Here is a 22,847-nt window from a genome sequence, read left to right as displayed (position 1 = left end):
ATACCAATTGTTATGTGGCTAGATAACTAGAAAGGAATTGAGACGGGGAAATAGCAGGATTTGGGGAAGAACAGCAAGAACGGAGTTGAGATCGGGGAGGGAACACGGCCTGCTTCCGTGGGATACTCGGATTAGTTGAGAAAGTTACAGAATCGTTGTTCGATGCCGACCCCAGCGCCCGGCTCCAGCTTATATTCATGCTGGTCCGGCAACAACTGGGCTTGCCACTACTCGGCCCATACTCACCCATCAGCCCAATACGACTGAGCCCACCCACTAGCTAGTCCATAACATCCACCTCTATGCCCGGCCAATGACGGAGGAAACCAAGGCCTGGGTCGACGAGGGGCCTTGTACGCCTCGTCGTGTACGTCTCCTTCGGAGTCTTGCCCATCCTAATTCCTTTAGCTCCTCAGCTGAGCGAGGTGGCTAAGGGGTCGTACTCGTACAACAACGGCAAGGACTTGCATATTGGTTGTCAGAGGGACTCATCGTGACTTGCAGCAGCCGATTTTAGGTGCTTGCGACACATCGTTGGTGGAACTCGACCATTGAAGCACTAAGCATTGGTGTCCTGATGATAGCAAAATACAATTGAGGACGTTTGCTCGAAGTTGCACCTTGACACAGAATGTGTAGTGAGAAAAGAGGTAGAATGGCGTAAGGCAGCTCATGGAATGAGAAATTAGCAAAGAATACATGAAGAATGGAGCAAAAACTGCTAGAGTGAAGATGGCAACTCGGACAAAAACATCGTGAAGCACCTCAGCAAAATCCGATTGAACTTATTTATTATTATGGCCGCACATAGACATGTCGAGAAATAGAACTTGTACCTCGGATTGGGAATTCATATCATAGCTGTGGCGCCTAAATATAGTACACAATACTATTCACTCATCCTTAGTTTGTCGTTACTTAGCTCAATTGTTTTTCTTTAGATATTGCCTCTATAAAATGCTCCACCGCCGGTTCTATAAAGGTCATGTTACTTTTAAGCAAAGTTCAGCAGCATCAATTTTGCATCAAATGGTGCAATGCAAACGATTCATCATATTCTAGTGTTCTACAAAAACATGCTACAATTACTAGTGAAACATGCATTTCAACCTAACATTGTGATCAGGAATGCCTTCAGTCCACAAAAAAGAATCTAAGGAACCGTTTGGCCGGGCTCCTGCCGGCTCCGGCTCCGTAGCAGGGTGTCAGCCGCTGGGTGGCCGACAGGAGGCTGCCGGAGCCGGAGCCAGCGAGTGGGGAGGAGAGGAGAGAGAAAAAGGGCTTCGATGAACAGTGAAATACGTATAGATGAACAGTGATCTCGGCGCAGGAGCCGGAGCTGCCCGCAGCCAGCCAAACGGGTCCTAAATAGGGAAGCTCCAATGGGCCAAAACTACCACCAATACAGCACCAATGTATTAGAACTTGTGTACATGTTTACTACCGCGTCCACCCTAAATACTAGCGTTACTAATGCACAACTGTTACACAAACTTGCAATGCAAGTGGGCAGTAGAACACTGTTTCCTGGTTTACGAGCAAGGCTGCACTGTCCTGTTCGATATTTGTTTTGGTTTGCAATCAATCAGGCGCTCGGAGCTGAACTGGGTATCTTGAATTGCTTCTTTACATAATGTGATGCCTCTGAATCATTTCTGTGACACAGGACCCTAAGGAGAGTTTTGGAGTCCGCTCCAAATTTGCTTTTGCCCCCTTGAGTAACTTCTCGTAGGTCATCAATAAGCACACGGGTCTGCAGATATATGATGAATAATAACATGTGATGCTATATAGATAACATTAAGGTATGTACAGATTTCCTTGAACATGAAGGATAGCTATGTATCATTATATATTAAGAAGAAAAAGGGGGGAAAAACTCTTACAAACACACCTACTCACACCATAGAGAGACAGACTCCTACTGACTGCTACTAGGCACAAGGGCAAGGAGAAATGAAATGCCCCTAGCCTGGTCAAATCCCCCAAAATATAATTCCTCTCAGCGAGGGGCAAGGCCTCAGCTAGGCTAAAAGAGCTCACTTGAGTGAGAATACTGGGCCAGTGGACCCTAAGGGATTTTAGGCCGCTAGTACGAAGTTACAATGAACCACTAGCTACTAGCACCCAGCCTAAGTTATGTCCGCTATATCTGGTTGGTGAAGGTTGTGGCTAGTGGTAGGTTTCACTCTCCACCTTGGAGAATATTCTTGTGGACTGAACTTTATATGCACGTATATGTGACAAGATCAGATCACATATAAAGAATCTTGCTTCATGATATTACATTTGTGACTCAGTTTTCTGGGTTGGGATGATTCCATCTCTTTGTTGTTTGGTTGTGCGGACCGGGTCATCCCTGTTTTGTGTTTGGTTTGAGGGATTGAGAGGAATGGGATGGATGTCTATTTCACACCATTAGCAACTGTTGTTTGTGGGGTCCATGTGCCAGTCTCCCTATGCCTTATCTTCTCCCTGGGCATGTGGCCCAGAATAAGCTCGGCAAGGCCACCTGGACAGACAAGGCGGCTAGCGCCCACCGGCAATATTGGGAGAGGCAAGCAGGCGTCAGCAGGAGGAAGAGCACCAGGTGGAAGGAAGAGCAGGGGGAGCCACAGGGCTGTGAAGTCGGCTCACCCGTGGCCCCTGTCTGGCAGTGCGTCTATGCCTGCTGAGGCCGCCCCCTTGCTGACTGCGAGGTGAGGAGGGAGGCGGTGGCATGGGGCCACGGTGTGGAGGGCCACTGCAAGGCATGCAGGCGGCACAAGCGGAGGTGAGCTCGGTGCTGCCCATTTCCAATGCGAGGAGTTAGGACTAGCAAGAAACAGGGGGAGACAGCATGAGCAAGGGACGAGTCGGTCCGCCATTTTTTTAGGGACGAGGTAGTTCCGGATATGAGGGAATATTCCCTAGTCAAACTGTCCCGTCCTCCGGTGTCTCTGAACCAACAGTAGGATGAGGTGAGATATCCCACCTTGTCCCTGTCTTGCCCCCAAACCAAAACCTTAAGTTCTATGTAGATTAGCATAGATATTAGGAATTGTCATTTTCTAAAAGCTATGGCAACACATGAGCACCTGATTAATGAGAACATAATCCAAACTTTACCTCTTGCTTGATCAGATTTATTACAGGACGTACACGCGAGACCAAGTTTTCAACAGTTCCCCGAGGCAGTCCATCTCCACCAGAAATAAAAAATTCCTACAGCAAGTACATGAATATTTAGATCACAGTCAATTGTTTGGTCAGTAAAGACAGCAAAAACAGTGTCCAATCCTGTCAAGGCATGATACTCCATTCCTAATTATATGCCATTTTAAGTTTGTACAAGTCAAACAACTCAAATTTTGACTAAGTTTTTAGAAAAAAAAAATATATTGGCATGTATTAATTCAAATAAATACAATATCAAAACATATATTTGATCGAAATTTGAATGAAACTAATTGGATGCCATAGGTGTTGTATTTTCTATAAGTTCGGTCCAATTTAGAAAACTTCATCCAACCATATATATACTCCGGTTGCAAGCATATGTGATCATCATGTAGCTCAAAGCGGTGAATTGAACTTCGAATACATACACTGATGTAAACATGAAACAATCACACACTCAAGTTCACTTCAATTAATATTCATAGATCTTTTCGAGAGCTACAACTTTCATATAAATTTCATCTCCATCCAATTCTGTATGAAAAAAAATATATTATTTTTCTAAGGTGACACCCCAGTATGTGATTAATATGCTGCTGGAAGTTTGTATGCTGCTGGAAGTTTGTATCAATTATTTAAACATCTTAACGACTTTAAATGAAAAAACATGAAACATAGATCTTGTCGAGAGCTACAATTTTCTGCAAATTTTATACCCATCCGACCTCGTATGATAAATATATGATTTTTCTAATGTGACAATCCCTGGTATGTGCTTAATATGTTGTTGAAAGTTTGTAACAAATGGAAAACTCAACCCAGTTGTAGACCTCATCTAGTGTTAGAATTTTTGTAAAAAAAAAAAAGAACCATCTCCAGCCAACGTCTTATGAAAAAGATATGATTTTTCTAAGGTTTAGCCTAGCCATGCTAGTCCAGGTGGCATGGCAGTTCTATTTTGCCCGTTGGCATGGCAAGCTTTCCATGTGGAATATGCGCCGATAGACCCCTCCCACGACTCCAGCGTGACACACCTTGCTGTGCCAATGCATGTGACGCGGAAAATGATTTGGCACGCAACGTGAATTGGCATGCCAAAAGAGTTATAAATAAAAACAAAAAGTGGGTGGGTTATTTTTAAAATATAATTTAAAAAGGGTTAAAAATACAAAAAAAAAATCAGATAAACAGCCATCTAGCATAAAATGGAACCGCTATTCTGATGCCCCTTAAGAAAATAAATAAAATACAGCAAAGCAGGCAATATAATTCTGTAAATGATATAACCTTCAGGGTTTCAAGATCTTCCTCCAAAAAAGCTGCATCATTTGGAGAGAAGACACGTGTAGAACCTCCATCCAGTATCACACGATGTAAGCCATCCTACCAATCAAGAGAGCTTTAAGAACATAGTCCAGAATGTTATGAAATCCCATCATAAAAGTAGTAGCTAAAGTGATTACCAGGGATGCTTGCAGAAGCCCTGTAACCACACGATCCCTCAGTTGTTCCACAATGACATCACAAAGTTGATTAAGGACCTGAAAATGAGCTGTAGCATAAATAAGGAGCACCATAGTTCAAGAGAAACTAATGTGCCTCCAGGTTTTTAATGTAACAGCTTATGCTTGCACTTTGGTCTGAATGCCAGATAGAACTCTTAGATTAACAAAATCGTGTTATTGTTTCTCTTCAACAACAGAATGACAAACAGACAACTATGGACACATCATTGCATGTTCACAGTTAAATATGATCTTTACCATGCTTGGGGATGCAGTCACATGTCAGTACCCATAAATTGTTCAGGTCAAACACAAACATGATGTGCCCAGTTTGAAAGAAAAAAAAACATGGAGAAAATGAATTCCTTGAAAAGGTAGTCCATATTATGTAAAGTACCAAATCAAGCACTTCTGTTATGGTGTCCAATCGAGCTTGAGCAACACCGTTTCTGTATAAATTCTCAATAAACGGCTGCTGCAGGTCCCAGAATATAACCTTTGTCCCTACGGAAGAAAAGAAAAGGTTCAAATATTAATAGCAATAAGCTTCTACCGAAACATTGCCTCTATATATTTCCTTACCAGTAAATTCACACAGACGATCAATAGCAGTATTGATTTCTTTTCTACTGCCATCAAATTGATTTTTCTGATTATGGACGGCACTCTTTGACTTTTCACTTGTTGTTCGTCCTGGCAAATAAATTACAATCATATATATGATTGGCTTTAATCTACAAGGACTGGACTAGGAACATCAAGTAATTTTGGGAAGCTACCTATCACAAGAAAAATTGTATGAAACTAGTAGAAAGAGAACTTACTGATGTTAGTGTTTTCACTTTTCTTCCAAGCCCACCTCTCATTAATGCTGTCCTCCAACTTACTCAACTGGCTGATACCATACTGCATAAAAAAGTGCTTCTGATTAGAAAGCTCTAACAAAGACGAGACTTGGGCCCTGTTTGGTGCTGCTCCGAGGGGCTCCGGCTTTGGCTCCCAAAGCACTGTGCAACACTGTTTGTACTGTAGCGCACTGTGGCAGGGAGAAAAAATGTCTCCTGCTCCAGCAAAAAAAAACTGGAAAGGGAGGAGCTGCATGTTTGGGGCTTCTCCTGGCTCCGCTACAGTAGTGCAGCAGGGAAGGAACCAGAGCTGGGAGGAGCCCCTCGAAACAGGGCCTTCATACAATAATAAACAGGGAAAGCATTTGAAAGACAAAAGGATGCTGTGTGATTCATTGATGTAAATCCTGGCAAAAGCATAACACCATGATGGAATATAAGGTTTCAGAACACTGAACTGTAGACAGTATAATCTAAATTACTGACATTAAACTAGGATATTACAGACTAATATAAGAACGTGTACTATCATTGAAACCTGTTTTGGTCTGATCAATGGCTACATGGATGCTCTTTATCAGACTTAGGCCCGATTTGGTTACTTGCGTGCCGAGAAGATGTATGAACGGTAGGATTGTAGCTCAAACTCTTGTAAACAGAACCTGGGTAAGGGAAATTCAAGGTGGACTCTCCTTGGAAGGCTTGATGCAGTATGTTCAAATTTTGCACTCTTTAGAAGAGGTGGCCCTGAAGATGAGGATCAACTCTCTTGGCGGCATGAGGGAAGTGGTGTTTTCTCTTCTAAATCCACTTACAAGGCATTCTTCTTTGGTGCTATAACCTTTGAACCTTGGAAGTGACTCTGCAAATCTTGGTTGCCATCCAAGTGCAAGGTATTCTTTGGCTTGCACTTAGAAACAAGTACTGGACTGCTGACAGACTAGCTAAAAGGGGTCTCCCTCATCCAGAGAAATGCGTGTTGTGTGATCAAGAGGAGACGGTGCAACATATCCTCACTAATTGTGTCTTTGCTCGGCAATTGTGATACAGCTTACTGGCCCCTGTTGGTTTGGATCACACTGTGCCTAGACGCAGTGATAACTGTTTTGCTGATTGGAGGAAACCCAATGTGAAGGTTCATAAAGCTCAAAGAAAAGGGTTCGACAGTGCTGTGATCTTGGGTTCTTGGACCCTTTCGAATCTCAGGAACAGACGTGTTTGAAGGAGTTGCTCCTCCTTTGCCAGCTGCCCAGTTGTTCTTTAAAGAAGAGTTGCAACATTGGTGTTTCGCTGGTGCCCGAAAGCTCCAGATGTTATTTCCTGGTCTGGGGAGGGTATTGGTTGGGCTTTTTTTTTCTGGTTGGGTCATGCTACTGTTTTAGTGCAGGTGTTTAACTTATATATTTTCTCTTGCAACCACTTCTTAGTTCCTAGAGGTGGTAACTTGGTTGCCCTGTGCGAGGTTTCTTCCCCTTTCTCTCTCTTTAATAGTTTAATATAAAGATACGCAGAAAAAAAATCTTTAAAGCCTGCAACAGAAATTTACACGACTGTGTCTGCAGTCCCAGTGCCGACCACTCAAAAATTCTCAGGAACTAATTATAAATAATCATGAGCTATGGCAATAAGAGGCTCACATATAGACTGTTGAGTCGTACACACAGCTTTGGCATTGTAAGCTTTGTAATTTCACTAGCTTTCCTCTCATCAACTGTTCTAACTTCTTGGACCTCCTTTTTTACAAAAGCCTTGATTCCAAGCTCCTTTTTATATCGAGTAAGAACAGGAACAGGCGGAGCTAAATCTTCTTTATCAACTGCAAGCAGACAAAAGCCATTGTCACTTGATACGATAGCTAGACAAATGAAGATATTTTAATTAGAAAAAGAGTTAGCAAAATGAGATGGATATTTCTCTATTTTTATACTGAAAAGTAGGTGTCTATACTTGTATAGTATACATTATTGAGCAGGCATGCACAAGAAAATATCTGCCTTAGATATCAAGAAGTTGTAAAGAAAAGAACATGATCGTGCAAACCTAGGGGTGCAGTAACAAGCTGTGTATAAACTTGGAATGCCTTGTCAAGACCACGGCATAGACTATTTAATTCTCCATCTCGCATAGGAACCTTAAATGCAAAAAATTGATCTGCAGTCTGCAATAGTTTGTGAAGAATCAGCATTTTGCTCTTTAGGAAGCAGATTATAAACAGCTCAGTTAAATCACCAAAAAAATTGATACAGCAGTTGAGTTATATGTAGTATGGTATATCACAAGAATTAAAGCTAGGAAGGAAAGAGCATGGAGAAATATTCATGGAGTGTAGGTACAGCAACTATAACAAACTCATCATTTTCCCATGCTAATTACTGGTAGTCATATTGTGCCTAAAAAATGCAGTAAAGCCACTAGTAACACCTATAAATTTGGTTGGAGCACTCGGCAACAATTCGCTTGGGGGCACTATCTTGACGTCCTCAGTACAATTTAAATGTTAATTTACATGACATGTGTTCCCCTTTCTTAATGAAATGACAAATTTGCATCATTGCACATGTGTGAAAGGACCACTCAGAAAATCAGTAGACAGTAAGTAGTAAAAAGAAGTAAATAAGGAAACATATGGAATGGTGATCAAAGATGATTTCATATATCTCTTACACACAAATGTATCTTCATGTACATTACATAGAACCCAAATTTTATGGCTCGCCTTTAGAGATACAATTTACAAATGACTTTTGATACTTTTGTCACATTTTTAACCACTCATATTTGAGTTCAATATTTGTTTACTTATTTCTTTATTTTTAGGATGACAAGCTGAGCTTTGGGTTGCCATAGCACAGTAAAGTCATGGCTACGGTAGCAGCAGCAGCCCTCCATAGAATTTTTAGTTGCTTAACCCTTAATGTATATAATTTGCTAGGGACATGTAAATCAGATTTGTTAGATCTTGTCAAATAACCGGCTCTATAAATAGGAGACCAGACACTGTGGTTGCATTGATGGACCAACTACAGAGCCACACTGGCACAAAGCCAATCATGAAAGACAACATTACTACTCCCTCCATTCCAAATTGTAAGTCATTTTATGTTTTCAAGATACATAGCTTTTCCTATGTATCTAAGCATAACATATATCTAGGTGCATAGAAAAAGCTATGTAGAGGTATCTAGAAATACCAAACAACTTACAGTTTGGAATGGAGTATTATTTTGTTGGGTAATAATGAAAACATATAACAGCAGGCAAGGATGCAAGAAAACTTTACCATGCCCTCAAAGAAAAAAAAAGGGAAAAAACAAATTACTAGACTATACGTAGGTGCTCCAAGGAGTTAAAGCACAAAAACTCTCATCACCTACACTACTAACGTCATGCATGGGAATACATACAGAGAGTTTATTATTAATGATTGCATAGTTAAGTTATAATTAAAAAACAAAAACTATTTGGTGTGCAGGAGGACGCACGTCCTGGACATCGAGTCCATCAGATTGGATCATCAAGATTAGTTCTAATGACAGGCTTCTAACGGCAGACTTCTTCAGTTCTTCCTCCTTCCTCCTTGCCTAACCTTCTTCCTTGGCCCTCCGCTTCGCATCCCTCTCAATGCCGCTGTGACCACGTCTGTGGCCCCTGCAAGGTTACGATTGGGGTTCGGGGTTGGGGATTTTTGGGACCTCTGGCGGTAGAGGGATGTTGATGAGGACATGACACACATGCATATGACCATGTTTGGCACATAGTATGGAGGGGTAGGAGGCCAGCAAGGGTGTCCAAGTCAAGAAGGAGGTCCGAGGCTAATTCGGTTCGAGTCCCCGAGGTGGAGGCCCAAAGCAACTCAAGTTCGAGTCTGGCTCGGCCTCCAGGACCAATCTGTCTTAAACTGGTCACCCAGGACGCATCCGTACTCTGTTTTCGACGATCGACATATGCTTGGAAAGCTAATTTGATAAGGAAGCCAATCCAAGTGGTTTCACATCAAAAGACCTTCGGAATCAACAGGAATTGTCGAAACAAGTCAGCGTCCAGAATCTGCCAGGGTGCTGCGACACCCTCTTTTGGTCCGTTGGACCGTGTATCGTGTTTGGGCCTATTAGGGGGCGCGTCCAGGGGGTGACGCCCAAGACTCTATAAATAGCAGCTGTCGCTCTCCTTAGGGTTTGGGTTTTGTTTAGTTCTTGATTTTCTCGTGAAACAGACATCGTTTTGCTGCAATTGTCGCCGCCAAGGCCGCTTGCTGTGAACCAGGGCCCCAGTTCTTGATCTTGTTCGCCTGTGGCGATTAGTCCTTTCGAATAAAGACTTAAACTCCTTCTTGATTCATAAGCCTCATATTTATTTGCAATTTCAGATTGCGTTCATCCCGTTCTTGCTTGTGTTCTCGATTCGCTTGCAGGAAAGCCTTCTCGGCGAGGTCAATCGCGTTCGCGTGGTTGATAACCAACGGAGCAGTGGTGTAACAGTTGCGGGGGTCTGAATCAATCTTGGTTCGAAGCCTAGATCGTGAACGTCGAGTCTCCACCAATCAACGCTATCATACCTTTCGGAAGATCGGACCTAGTCTACATCAAGTGGTAGTATAGGTGCTGATGAGTACATGGAGTGAGAAATTGCCATCGATAACATTTTTGCTACTCGCTTTATGTGTCCAAGGAGGAAAGTAAAAAATGCAGCTAGTGTTTTACGACATTCTGCTTTATCTTGGTGGGAGTCTTTAGATCCTTCTGATAAACCTCAAACTTGGAATGATATGAAACTTCTTATGCGAGAAACCTTTGTTAATCCACCTCCTGTTTTGACTTCATATGATGAGGTGTACCATTTAGAGGAAGAGTCTGTTGTTATTCCTCTTGCTATGACTAACCTTCTGCAGGATAATGTACATAAGCGAGAGGATGACATGGAAGAAAATGAGGAGCTCACAACCTCATATGCAAATTCAGAACCATCACTTCACAATGCACCTATTACTCCTGCTGAAAACACAGGTAATGCCCATGGTGCTACACTCACAGAAGGTGAGGATTGTTTTCATGTACTAAATTCTTCCACACACCATGCTATCATAGAGCAATTGTTAGTGGAACCCTCTCTTGATTTATCTTTGTCCCATGATAATTTGCTTGATGTTTCTTGTGATAAAGATGAATTGGTTGATGATGCTTCAGTTTTTTATGTTTTGGAACCAACCACTTGCGCTGAAAATAAACATGTTATTCATATTGCTACTAAAACTGATGAGTTCAAACTGTTATCTTCTTTACATACTTTGGGTTACATTGAATTTGATGTTTGTGTAACCTAGATTGTTTGGAGAAGAGCCTATTTAAATATGTTGATTTGCCTTGGTTTTCTAAACATACATATCATGTTATTGGCAAATATAACAAGGGACAATATATGATACATCGAGTATACATTCGCAGTAATATGAATTCTCTTTTTGTTGTACAAAATTATGATCGTTTAGAGGTCAGCCATAATCATACAAACATTTTCTCATGTTCCTCAAATAAACAAGTTCACTTCCAAGAAGGGGAGCATTGTTGGTTGCTATCTATGTCTGCTAGATCATCTATTCCTACAATGTCTTTGGATAGTTCTAATTTTTTGCAGGATAGTGTTGACATACATTGTGTGCATTCGGATCATAGAGTCTACATGCTTGCTGAAATTTTTATGCGAGATGACATGCTACAAACTTGGAAACATGGTCACGTTCCTTCTCACAATTATTTCAGTTCCCTTTGTTTTCGCAACCCTGTTCTCCTTTATGTTGTGCAGGATCAGTTTCAAACACAATCGACGCCGAGGACGGCTTTTCGTCAAGAAGGGGAGGATGATGAGGACATGACACCCATGCATATGACCATTTTGGCACATAGTATGGAGGGGTAAGAGGCCAGCAAGGGTGTCCAAGTCAAGAAGGAGGTCCGAGGCTAATTCGGTTCGAGTCCGCGAGGTGGAGGCTCAAAGCAACTCAAGTTCGAGTCTGGCTCGGTCTCCAGAACCAATCTGCCTTAAACTGGTCACCCAGGACGCATCCGGACTCCGTTTTCGACGATCCACATATAGTTGGAAAGCTAATTTGATAAGGAAGCCAATCCAAGTGGTTTCACATCAAAAGACCTTCAGAAAACGGGAATCGTCGAAACAAGTCAGCGTCCAGAATCTGTCAGGGTGCTACGACACCCTCTTTTGGTCCGTTGGACCGTGTATCGTGTTTGGGCCCATTAGGGGGCGTGTCCAGGGGGGTGACGCCCAAGACTCTATAAATAGCAGCCTCGCTCTCCTTAGGGTTTGGGTTTTGTTTAGTTCTTGATTTCCTCGTGAAACAGACATCGTTTTGCTGCAACTGTCGCCGCCAAGGCCGCTTGCTATGAACCAGGGCCCCAGTTCTTGATCTTGTTCGCCTGTGGCGATTAGTCCTTTCGAATAAAGACTTGAACTCCTTCTTGATTTCATAAGCCTCATATTTATTTGCAATTTCAGATTGCGTTCATCCCGTTCTTGCTTGTGTTCTCGATTCGCTTGCAGGAAAGCCTTCTCGGCGAGGTCGATCACGTTCGCGTGATTGATAACCAACGGAGCAGTGGTGTAACGGTTGCGGGGGTCCGAATCAATCTTGGTTCGAAGCCTAGATCGTGAACGTCGAGTCTCCACCAATCGATGCTATCATACCTTTCGGAAGATCGGGCCTAGTCTACATCAGATGTCCTGGGAGGTTACCGGCCTACGGTGTTGGTGGCTGGTGGGCGGGATGGCGAGGCAGCAGGGTGCCGCCAGCCACAGTGGAGGTGGACAGTGTTTGGGCAAGGAAAGAGGTGGAGGCGTCATGATCGGAGCAGTTAGTGTCAGCTGTGGTGGAGGGCAGAAGTTCCAGGACGAGCGGGGAGGAGGTGGGGAGCAGGGATCCATGGCGTGCTGGGTGGAGGTCAATGGAGGAGTTGGTTCTATATGAGTGAGGAAGACAGACGGCTGAAGTGCCTCCGTTATCCTCTGTTACTTCATTCTGGTGAGGAGCTACACAAGGACGGTCATGATCTCAAGGATGTGCGTCCTCCTGGGCACTATTTCTGCTTTTGATTAAGCAATTATATTCTTTCATCCAAATCAACATTTTAACAACACGTCATTGCAAACATAACATCAAAACAAATTACAAAGTGAAAATAAAATAATTATGAGATTACAGCATGAAAGAAAAACTTCATTTTTAATCCAAACAACTTTTAGCATGAATGAAATTTCAAAATAATGAGGAACAAAAGAAGCACCTCTTCTATGATTCTATAGACTTCTACAATAGAATTCCCATGGCGTTGTTGAGGGGATATAGGGTCCCAAACCTGTGGAGCATAAAAATTAGAATAGAGAAGATTGGAGAAAACGATAATTGTAGTTTACAAGTATTAACTAATGTTAGATGTTACAAAGCAAAAATAAGCCAGCAAAGAACTGAGAAGGAAATGCAAGCAGTGGTCAAAATTGTTATTAGATCCTTACACAAACTCACAGGTAGAAAACTGCAATTATATATATTCGAAAATAGAACTAGACCAAGTAACGGTTTCAAAAGATTCCAGAAACCCATCCGTCAATTCTGGAAAATTCCATAAATCATAGCAGCTTCAGATATCACAAATATATACTCACTATTTAAAAACATAAAGCTCAAGTAAACATTATATAAAATTTGTCACTAAGAACATATGTTTTTATTTTCTTGAACTAAAGGTCGAACCATCAAACTAACAAATACGCTGAAAGATACTTCTAAGGATATAAAGAACTTGGATATTTCATTTCAAATCCCATGGTGGATGGTCATACTAGTAATAACAATTAGGACAAAGAAATTAATATATAAACAAAAAAGTCACAAATGTGTGTACCTCTTGGTCAGCAGCCCTTTTAACCCAAGTTTCAATTCTCTCAAGTTGCCCATTCACCCAGCGTAAAACTAATGTACCAGATTTACTTTCAATCTAAGAAAAGGAAAGCAGAGAATTAAGATAAACAACACTACACCAACAATGCACTTAAATACATAATACATTATCTATCTTTCACTGTGCAGCACACATTGGTTGATAAAATGCAAAAAATGTAAGGTAAACACATGGATTGCTTTGCACTTATCTAAGTTTTAATACTACTTCATGAATGTTAAGCTGACCTGATATGGAGCTAGCTTATTTCTGCATATGCTATCCAAACCATCATCTCCAGTAACGGAGGCAATCACAGACATTATGTATTGCTCCAAAGCATCAGCTGCCGGAAATACAGAAACCACGTCCTCCGTAAGATGCTCAGCATGCTCAAGGAATGGTCTCTGGCAAAACGATTCTATGTAAGCATGCAGAATCACGAAGTTACAAAGTCAAATTCATTTAAAAGATATGCTGGATATGACCTACCAATTTATTTCCATAAAGTTTATGGATGAGAGAAGCAGAAACAACTGCTGCCTGTGGATGCCATTTTGTCAAAACAGGTGTAAAAATGGTTGTATCTTTCTTCAGAAGTTTCTTTGTCTCCTCAGCTAGAGACGCTAAAACATGTTCATGTGTAGCATCCGCTTCGAACTCTACAGAATGTGCCATCTGAAAGGAAAAGTCATCAGCCAATGAAATGGTAGCATATTTTTCTTACAAGAAATGATATGATGGTAACGTGTCATCAAAAGGAACACAAGTATGTGCCAATTCTTTATTGTGATATCTGAATTTTAACGATGATGTCCAATTCTGGTTTAGACACAAGGGAGTACAACAACAACAACAACAACAACAACATAGCATTTCAGTCCCAAGCAAGTTAGGATAGGCTAGAGTTGAAACCCACCAAGAGCCCCAAGTCATGGTTCAGGCACTTCAATAGCTGCTTTCCAAGTACTCCTATTGAAACATAGATCTCTAGGTATATCCCAAGCTTTCAAATCTCTTTTTATTGCCTCCCCCCATGTCAATTTCGGTCTTCCTCTACCTCTCCTCATATTATTAGCTTGGCTTAGGACTCCACAATGCACTAGTGCCTCTGGAGGTCTCCTTTGGACATGGTCAAACCACCTCAACCGATGTTGGACAAGCTTTTCTTCAATTGGTGCTACCTCTAGGCGATCACGTATATTATCGTTCCGAACTCGGTCCATTCTTGTGTGACCGCAAATCCATCGCAACATACGCATTTCTACAACACTCAGTTGTTGAACATGTCGAATCTTTGTAGGCCAACATTCTGCTCCATACAACATAGCCGGTCTAATCGCCGGTCTATAGAACTTGCCTTTTAGCTTTTGTGGTACCCTCTTGTCACAAAGAATGCCAGAAGCTTGTCGCCACTTGATCCACCCTGCTTTGATTCTATGGCTAATGTTCGCATCAATATCTCCATCCCTCTGTAGCATCGATCCCAGATACGGACCCGCCTACGCCTCGTGAAAACCCAGGTCAGTCCTCCGACCAAAAGGTATCCTTCTTAGGCACTACTTGACCTTCCAAACTCACATCTCCCTCCTCCTGTACAACTCCGCCAAAGTCACATCTCATGTATTCGATTTTAGTTCTGCTCAATCTAAAACCTTTAGACTCAAGGGTCTGCCGTCATAACTCTAGTTTCCTATTTACTCCTGCCTGGCTTTCGTCCAATAAAACTACATCATCAACGAACAACATACACCAAGGGATATTCCCTTGTATGTTCCTAGTAACCTCATCCATTACCAAAGCAAAGAGATACGGGCTTAAGGCTGACCCTTGATGAAGTCCAATTTTAATCGGGAAGTAATCTGTGTTACCATCGTTTGTTCGAACACTAGTCACAACATTGTTGTATATGTCCTTGATGAGGGTCACGTACTTTGATGGGACTTTATATTTGTCCAAAGACCACCACATAACATTTCTTGGTATCTTGTCATAAGCCTTCTCCAAGTAAATGAAAACCAAGTGGAGGTCCTTCTTCTGCTCTCTAAACCGCTCCATAACCTGTCTTATTAAGAAGATTGCTTCTGTAGTTGACCTTCCAGGCATGAAACCAAATTGGTTTGTTGATATCTGCATCGTTCCTCGCAGGCGCTGCTCGATAACTCTCTCTCATAACTTCATAGTGTGGCTCATCAACTTAATTCCCCGATAATTAGTACAACTTTGGATATCTCCCTTGTTCTTGTAGATTGGTACCAATATGCTTCTTCTCCACCCCTGTTTTTAAGGCGTCGCTTTGGCGTCGCCTAATCGGCAAGGCGCTACAGGCGGGACGACTTGGCGGACGACTCGCCTCAGAAGGAACTTGTGTTAACCAATGTTGGGGCACATTTGAGTCAGTAAGTAATCTGTCAATTACATAAGTACTCCCCTCGATTCCGCCGTCTCCGCGTCGATTCCGCTTGATTCTGCCTTCTCCTCGCCGCTGTCTGCTCGATTCCGCCGTCTCCTCGCCGCCGTCCGCTCGATTCCGCCATCTCCTCGCCGCCGTCTGCTCGATCTGGAAGGGGACGGTGGCAGCTGTAGATCTAGAAGGGGAGCAGCGAGGGAGGGGAGCAAAGCAGCGGAGAGACGAACGGAGATGGCAGAGCAGCAGAGGGAAGCGGCGCCGCGGAGGGATGAATGGAGGCGGAATGAGTGGTGGAGAACGAGAGAGAGCCCTGGAGGGGATTAGGATAAGCCACGCCAGGAGGGGGACGGGCACATGGGCCGCCTGGTGGGCTGGGCCAGCCCACTTCTTACTCCTCTTTTCTTTTTCCTTTTTTCCTTTTCTTTTTTCTTCATCATCTACTGCTCTAAGTTGCTGTTTTAAGTTTTTTCTTAAATTCATAAGGCGTCGCCTCGCCTCACGATTTAGTCGCTTAAGTGTAAGGCGGTAGTCACTCGCCACGCCTCGCCTTACCGCCTTAAAAACATTGAATCTCCGCTACAAATCCTTTATAAATTATAACCACATGGCCAGAAGTATCCACAGGAATGTTTAGGCAAAGGTACAAAAACAACCATCCAGACCATACATCTCATATCAGGCTTGGATGTCCTCTACCATACAAAAAAAAGAACAACCATCTAAAACATCCAGCTGAGAAGAATCTTGTCCACACTGGGAAGAATGCAATATATGATGTTTCCCTAAGAGTCAAGGTTGTCAAACAGATAGAAATGAAATATGAAAAAGCAATGTACAGGTGCAATGACCAGTGACAACTGATAAAGATTCAAGGTTTCACATATGAGAACATAAATGTGTCATCGATAACCATCTCATGGTAAAATGGCGGTAAACCAAAGATGGGAAATTTAGTCCATACATAAACTAGAACTACACTACCAATGGAATAATGGCTGCTGCACAAATGTCACCTTCAAGAAAGCACTTTTGACTGAAGAAGTGATGTAACGGTCAATCTGATCTCTGTCAGGAGACTCCAGTGCCTGATGCACAAAAGCAAATGGGTGCCCAAAATCAGAATTTTCGAAATGTGCAAACAGTGAAAAGTTCTGCTCTTTATTCTCTGCAGTGATTGTATTCAAATAGAACAAGAAATCGCTACCGTTAAAGTGAGATGGCAACAACAGTGGTCAGAAACAAAAGTAAAGTAAAAGCACCTTGTCATTTTCTTCACAAAGGATCCGCCTTGTAAGCATTGCCACTGTCACAACATCAGCCATCAAGCTGGGGCCCTGTAAATATAAAGAAAGTCTGAATGTGCAGAAAATAATGATCTCTTGTTGCAAGCAAATGAGAGTAAAAAGGTTCAGTGTGGCATATATAATATAATGTATGAAATGCGTAGAGTAGCATATGCCAGGTACTGAAATCTGAATAATAGCAACATGCACCCATGAATAAAGTGGTGGATCAAGAGAAAAACATGTGGTAAATCTTATGCATAGGAAGTGAAAATGAAACATATAAGAGGCCAAAATGAGATAGAGATGAAGATGACAATGTTCATAAGAGATTTCAGAACTAAATTTATTGATCGGACTATAAAGGTAATGCAATTACATTTAACTTAGCTAAATAACGATGGTGCCAACCTTATGCACATTTCCCAAATAACAAGTGAACAAAAGATTACATGAGTGGGACACGTTAAAAAAATAATCTTCAGTGAAAAGGGTATTGTAAATATTGCTACATAAAGTAAACAAATTAACAAAAACAAACATTTGTCGAAACAAAGGGATTAGCTTCCAAATAGCAAAGGGTATATTTTCCATAGAATAACTGCCCATGCATACAGTGTAGCACAAGACCAAACCAGGAGGTTGGAAAACAAACCTCGGAGAAATGTGGGTGATAGTCGTTTAGTTTCTTGTCCACCCATTTCTGAATTGGAGACAGGAAAGACTGGAAAAATGTGAAGTCTTGATAGCTACCCTCAGCATCAACAGAACTACGCAGGCTTTTCAAGTGTAATCTTTCCTGTGGACCACGCTGTTCTTTCAAAGGTATCTTCCTCAAATGGTCAATCACAACTTTCAGAAGTCCTTGCTCGCCGGTAAGAACAAACTGAGTTGCAGAACCTACGTCAATTACCATACTCTTTTTTTTCTTGAACATGCAGGAGATTATCACTCTTATGGTGGCAACTTATTTGAGCTAAACCAGTAGCACCGTGCAGAATAGGACTTTGTAGAACATCGCCTCCAGTGAACTATTGCATACCAGCATATAAAAGAGACTCTATTTGCCTCAAGAGACAAAAATAAGTGTGGTTAAGAGTTTTAGATTTGATTCTACACTCGTAGATTTCCTACTTCATGATAGGTTTAACTGGCCAAGGCCATTGGGATTTTGTGCAAAGGGATAGTTATCAGATTTAATGAACATATATATATAAACACAAAACTTGAACCCCTATCCTGACCAACCTCCTCCCTGCTTTTGACAGATGCGGAACTTTTAAGCAAAAGCCCAAGATGCTAAAATAGGCTCAATTCAGTAAGCAGTTCACGGACAATAATCAGCAGTGAAGAAACACACTGGTTGCTGTTGTAAAGATATCTGGGGGCAACACAGGAAAAAAAACAGAATTTCCACAAATTTAGCCTTAATTTTACTTCACCATGGATTCACCTGCCGAAATAATACCCATGCATAGCATGTATCATGAACAGTCTCTGTGATTCCTAGTATCCGCCAAGTTGACTTCAATAGTTCAAGGATTTCCTCCGCCTCCTGGTGGATTAAAGAAAAAACGTGAGAGAAACATCATGGCTAATGGTGAAATTAGTCAGTGGAAAAATGCAATCATGAATTTGAGATAGTGACCTCTGTAAGTTTTCCCTCATCCAAGATGTCAAAAACACTGCCAAGCATCTTCTCATACAATGCTACATTCAGATGGTATCCATCAGCCCAGTGACAAACCTCACCAGTAAGATCACCCCGGGCAGGCCTTTCAGATAGAGAAGTGGCAACTTCTCTCAGTGATCTTAAGCATTCTGTACGTTGAACCTCCACAGCAGATGGTGGTAAGGACTAGCGAAAAATACACAAGGATAATCCTCAATTAGTGGAGATTTCGAGCAAGGGTTATAAGAGGTCAAGCATAATACTTTTGTTGTGTATGAATAAAACCTCGGATTCTTCAATCTTTCTAAAAAGGCTCCTTAGCTCATTGACTTTTCGACCTAACTCCCCAAATCCAACAACTGGATGGTTTATGAGGCCTTCCTCCAGCATGTTTAACTGAACCCCAAAAACACAGATGAAGGATATAATGTTATGAAATGAGGATATGGTTCAAGGTCATTTAGAAAATAACTAACCAAAGCAATGCTAACCTGTCTCTTCTGCCAACGAAGGTATGCTTTCATGTCAGAAAATTCAGCTCTGGATATGCAGCATAATAGTTCCAATGGAATCAAAAGATTGTCCATCCGTTTTCCAACTTTGCCAACCATAGCATTGAGTAATCCTTGCCTAGTTCGAATATCCATGGACTCTGTTATCTATCCAAAAAAAAGGGGGATGCAGTCAGCAAATGTAAAATGAGCATATTTAAATGCTTTATGAGACCTGGAATCACCAAGATACAACCTAGGGAACTGTAGACTTCCAAGTGGCAGGTGCCAAGTTGCCAACTACCAAAAATTAGCTATTCACTTAATAATTTTGAATAGCAAGTCAGTCACTAGATTCGATTAGACAAATAGCAGTTCCATTATATTCAGCAATTTTCCTAAAAAATTCTGGTAATCTACACAGGAAACAGGTGCTTATATTCATTTGATTTAAGGTACAAAAATCCCTTAAGAAATTTTCTTCATCAAAATGAGTTAGTATCACAGAAATGCCACCTAATCACATAAAAGTTTGCATTTAAAACACTAATGGCAATAATGGCATTTCAGACTACAAAGTTCTTCATGAAGTCTTGTGTAATACTCAAAAGAAATTTAGAAGGTAGAAGCATACAAATGTAGAAATATAATTAAAATTGAGTGGATTAATAAGTTAAGAAAAGTGGCATGCTAATCTAGTCATCAGGACAAAAAAGTTAGGACATCAAACCTCAAGTTGAGCTCGCAAGGTTTCAAGCAAACCAACTAAACCAGGTTGTCGTTGAGTGTTGGTATCCACACTTTCACTCTTACTACGACCGAGTTTCCTCATTAATCTGTGCCTCTTCTCTTTTTTCTTTTCCTTCTGAGGAACTATAAGACCCCTAAATGTACCAAAATAGGCTAGGTTATATTGTGCCCTAGGAAGACTTGTTATCTTTTAATGAAAAAACTGTGTGGATGTAAAGAGATGCACAGGCCTACCCTGAAGCACCAGCAGCAGCAACAAGGATCTCATATGCTGTCTCACGAAGATCATCATCTGTGATACCTGAAAAAGTAGCGTAGCTGCCAATAACTTTCAAGCTCAAAGTTGGACAAGATTCAAGAAGTAACTGATGACTAATGGCCTAGTTATCCCAATCATTACTTCATTAGAGTGAAATCTTTCAGGCAATTAAAAAAACAAAACTAAAGAGGAGGGAGGTCTAGTGTGCAGCTGGAGCCAGGGAGCTCAGCTCCCTGTCAGTGGCTTAGTTTAGGCCAGGTTTTGTTTGTCGGATAATTTTATATTTTCCCATGGTGCGTTAGTTGTACTGTTAATCATTGTGGAGGGTGCTATAGCCCTCTCGTTACTAATTTTTCTTCATCTTTTTATTATTGATTGAAATGATATGCAGCTCTCCTGCACTGCACAATTCGAGAGAAAAAAATAGCACAGACTAGTCTGATACGACGAAACACCAAAAAAATACCCAAACGGAAACAGAGAAGATGGATGATCATCAAAAGGCATAGCATTTTATCTGTATCTGTTATTGCATGTGTAATTTCAGGATAGTTGTTCATCAATTCATAACTCGTACCTGTTTCAAATAGTGGTAACCGCAACAATAGATCACTGGCATCAGTTTGATGTCTTCTAGAAGCCCTTCGACCATCAAATTCATCTTCATCATTCTCAAAGTCTTCAATGTCATCTACAGTTAATTCCTTCTCAGTCGGAGAATCAAATGATTGTGATTTTGTCAAGTTGGTAGCTGCGACTGATGATGACACAATAACTGGTGCTGGTTCCACATCCGGTGGTGGTATCACAACTGGTGATGGTGCAGTGGCTGGGATAGGGGGTGGTTCTCTTGTTGGAGCAGATCCTGAATATTCTGGTTTTGTAAGTAAATAGAACTCCTCTACAGCTCCAGTGTTATTCTGGCCAAAGAAATAATAGTATTTAGGTACGTGGATATGATAATGGATAAAATGTATGCTGTGAGAATTTTTTTCATCAAAATAGGGGAGACAAAAGTATCTAGATGTTCAGATGAGATGTGGTACAAAAGAACTAACTCAAACGAAAACCAACAAAAGAACTTTTCAGCAAGACAAAAAGATTTGTAAGAAAACAAAATAAAAACCAACTCACCAAATATGGATAGTCAAGGCTATCATGAAAAAGGCGGATGGCATCTCCAAGGTCAAGAGGTTCACCTACATTTTCTAAGCGTTTCAGAATCGATGCAAGAACAAACAAAAAAAGGAACTCCGATAAAGCTATACTTCACCTTTCTTAGCACAGTTGAGGACATAATCAACACTGACTTGATCTATATCTACATCATCCAAAGAGATTGCACCAGGTGGCATTACAACTTTCTTGATCAAGTTGCCAGAAAGAATGTAGTTGAGTAATACTTGACGGTCACGGCGATAACGTTGCAGCAGCTCAACAACATTTTCTCTGGTTAATTGGAAACATGAAACAGACACTATGCAAGTAAATGTAACATCTTTAGGAAAGAAGGTTTATTCTGCAGCAATTCTTACTCATCCATATTATATATGCTGGGGCGGCAGCACTCTAGTTTTAAAACCGTGATAGAGGTGCTACCAAATTCCTCACAATCAGCATAGCTGGAATAGAAAAAAAAATTATATACTATTACATCTAACAAAAAATCACATGCAGCATGGTAATAGGAGATGTTCGATAAGCAGTTGGAAAAGTAACTTGCACTCTTGATGAAGTATGCTTGTCAGTGAACTGCTATTCTCATCTAGTGGTAGATGTTCGTGTGTGAAAAAAATTGAGGTAATCCATATGGAATTTCACGCAGACAAATTCATGATTAGCAAATAAGAATCCTCACTAAACAGTCAGAGACTCAACATTTACGACTTGGCAACAGACGATGAACTAACCATAGCTCCCAGGACACGCCTGATCCAGCCAAATTAGGGAGCAAAGCAACACCACAGCCAACCACGCAACTCGTGCCAAAATGAGAGGAAAAACACAATGCCAAACAAATCCCGCCCCTTATTTGACTGTCACACGCTAATTAAACCCCAAATTGCCAACTTACACACCATCCAGCGCTCCATTCCTGCCAGACCCGCGCGCGCCCGAGATTAAGCGACGGACGCCGAAGCAACGAGCCCACTCCTACCGGTGGTCCAAACCGCAGCAGCTCTACCCGTCCGCTTCCCCAGGACGCGCCCACCACTACGGGGCAGCGCCAGCGGCCAGCGCGCCTCCAAATGAGATCTGAATGGAGAGGCTAGAAGACGAGGGGGGTTGGGTACCTGCGCGGAGCCGAGATCTAGCGGATCGGGGAGCAGGTGGAGTTTGATGGGGGTGGGGGAGGTTACAGCCGCTTGCTCGCCGGTGGGTACCAGACTAGCTCGCCGGAAAGGCATGGAATGGAAGAGAACGCGAGAGCGAGAGCGAGAGCGAGACGCGACACGCGACACGCGACACGCGAGCAGGAGCAGGGTGAGCAGTGCAGCCGGCCAAGTAAGCTGGAGTCGGACCGAGA

At 41.9% G+C, this 22,847-nt stretch overlaps 1 protein-coding gene across 5 annotated transcripts; it reads right to left on the bottom strand.

The window, feature by feature from the left end:
- Positions 1 to 1,383: 1,383 nt before the first annotated feature.
- LOC136517601 (protein unc-13 homolog) lies at positions 1,384 to 22,769 on the bottom strand. 5 transcript variants are annotated; one of them, XM_066511213.1, is made up of 27 exons: positions 22,615 to 22,767; positions 21,856 to 21,942; positions 21,594 to 21,769; positions 21,455 to 21,519; positions 20,898 to 21,240; positions 20,296 to 20,362; positions 20,042 to 20,195; positions 19,312 to 19,479; positions 19,106 to 19,216; positions 18,797 to 19,006; positions 18,602 to 18,703; positions 17,804 to 18,034; positions 17,125 to 17,199; positions 16,879 to 16,950; positions 13,948 to 14,133; positions 13,704 to 13,862; positions 13,420 to 13,512; positions 12,802 to 12,873; positions 7,550 to 7,667; positions 7,147 to 7,325; positions 5,489 to 5,570; positions 5,247 to 5,357; positions 5,062 to 5,168; positions 4,623 to 4,700; positions 4,447 to 4,542; positions 3,109 to 3,204; positions 1,384 to 1,753 (listed from the first exon to the last, which is right to left on the bottom strand). In XM_066511213.1, exons 2-27 carry the CDS (start codon positions 21,861 to 21,863, stop codon positions 1,586 to 1,588), a joined length of 3,327 nt encoding a protein of 1,108 aa, XP_066367310.1. In that variant the 5' UTR covers positions 21,864 to 21,942; positions 22,615 to 22,767; the 3' UTR covers positions 1,384 to 1,585. The 5 variants fall into 5 exon arrangements, with proteins under 5 accessions (XP_066367310.1, XP_066367312.1, XP_066367311.1 ...); XM_066511215.1 differs by lacking the exon at positions 22,615 to 22,767 and adding an exon at positions 22,395 to 22,600; XM_066511214.1 differs by lacking the exon at positions 22,615 to 22,767 and adding an exon at positions 22,399 to 22,600.
- Between the last annotated feature and the right edge of the window lie 78 nt (positions 22,770 to 22,847).

This window comes from Miscanthus floridulus, chromosome 17 (genome assembly GCF_019320115.1).
Source record: "Miscanthus floridulus cultivar M001 chromosome 17, ASM1932011v1, whole genome shotgun sequence".
NCBI classification, from domain to species: Eukaryota; Viridiplantae; Streptophyta; class Magnoliopsida; order Poales; family Poaceae; genus Miscanthus; species Miscanthus floridulus.
Note: the sequence above shows the minus strand (reverse complement) of the source record. Positions and strands in the feature narration are given on the sequence as shown.

What these genes read in the sequence shown, in the direction of transcription:
- LOC136517601 (XM_066511213.1), bottom strand. An exon ending in GCCTTGACTATCCATATTTG is followed by an intron (nt 21,241 to 21,454) that starts GTGAGTTGGTTT and finishes TTCTTTGGCCAG; the next exon opens with AATAACACTGGAGCTGTAGA. An exon ending in TTCGTTGGCAGAAGAGACAG is followed by an intron (nt 19,217 to 19,311) that starts GTTAGCATTGCT and finishes TTTGGGGTTCAG; the next exon opens with TTAAACATGCTGGAGGAAGG.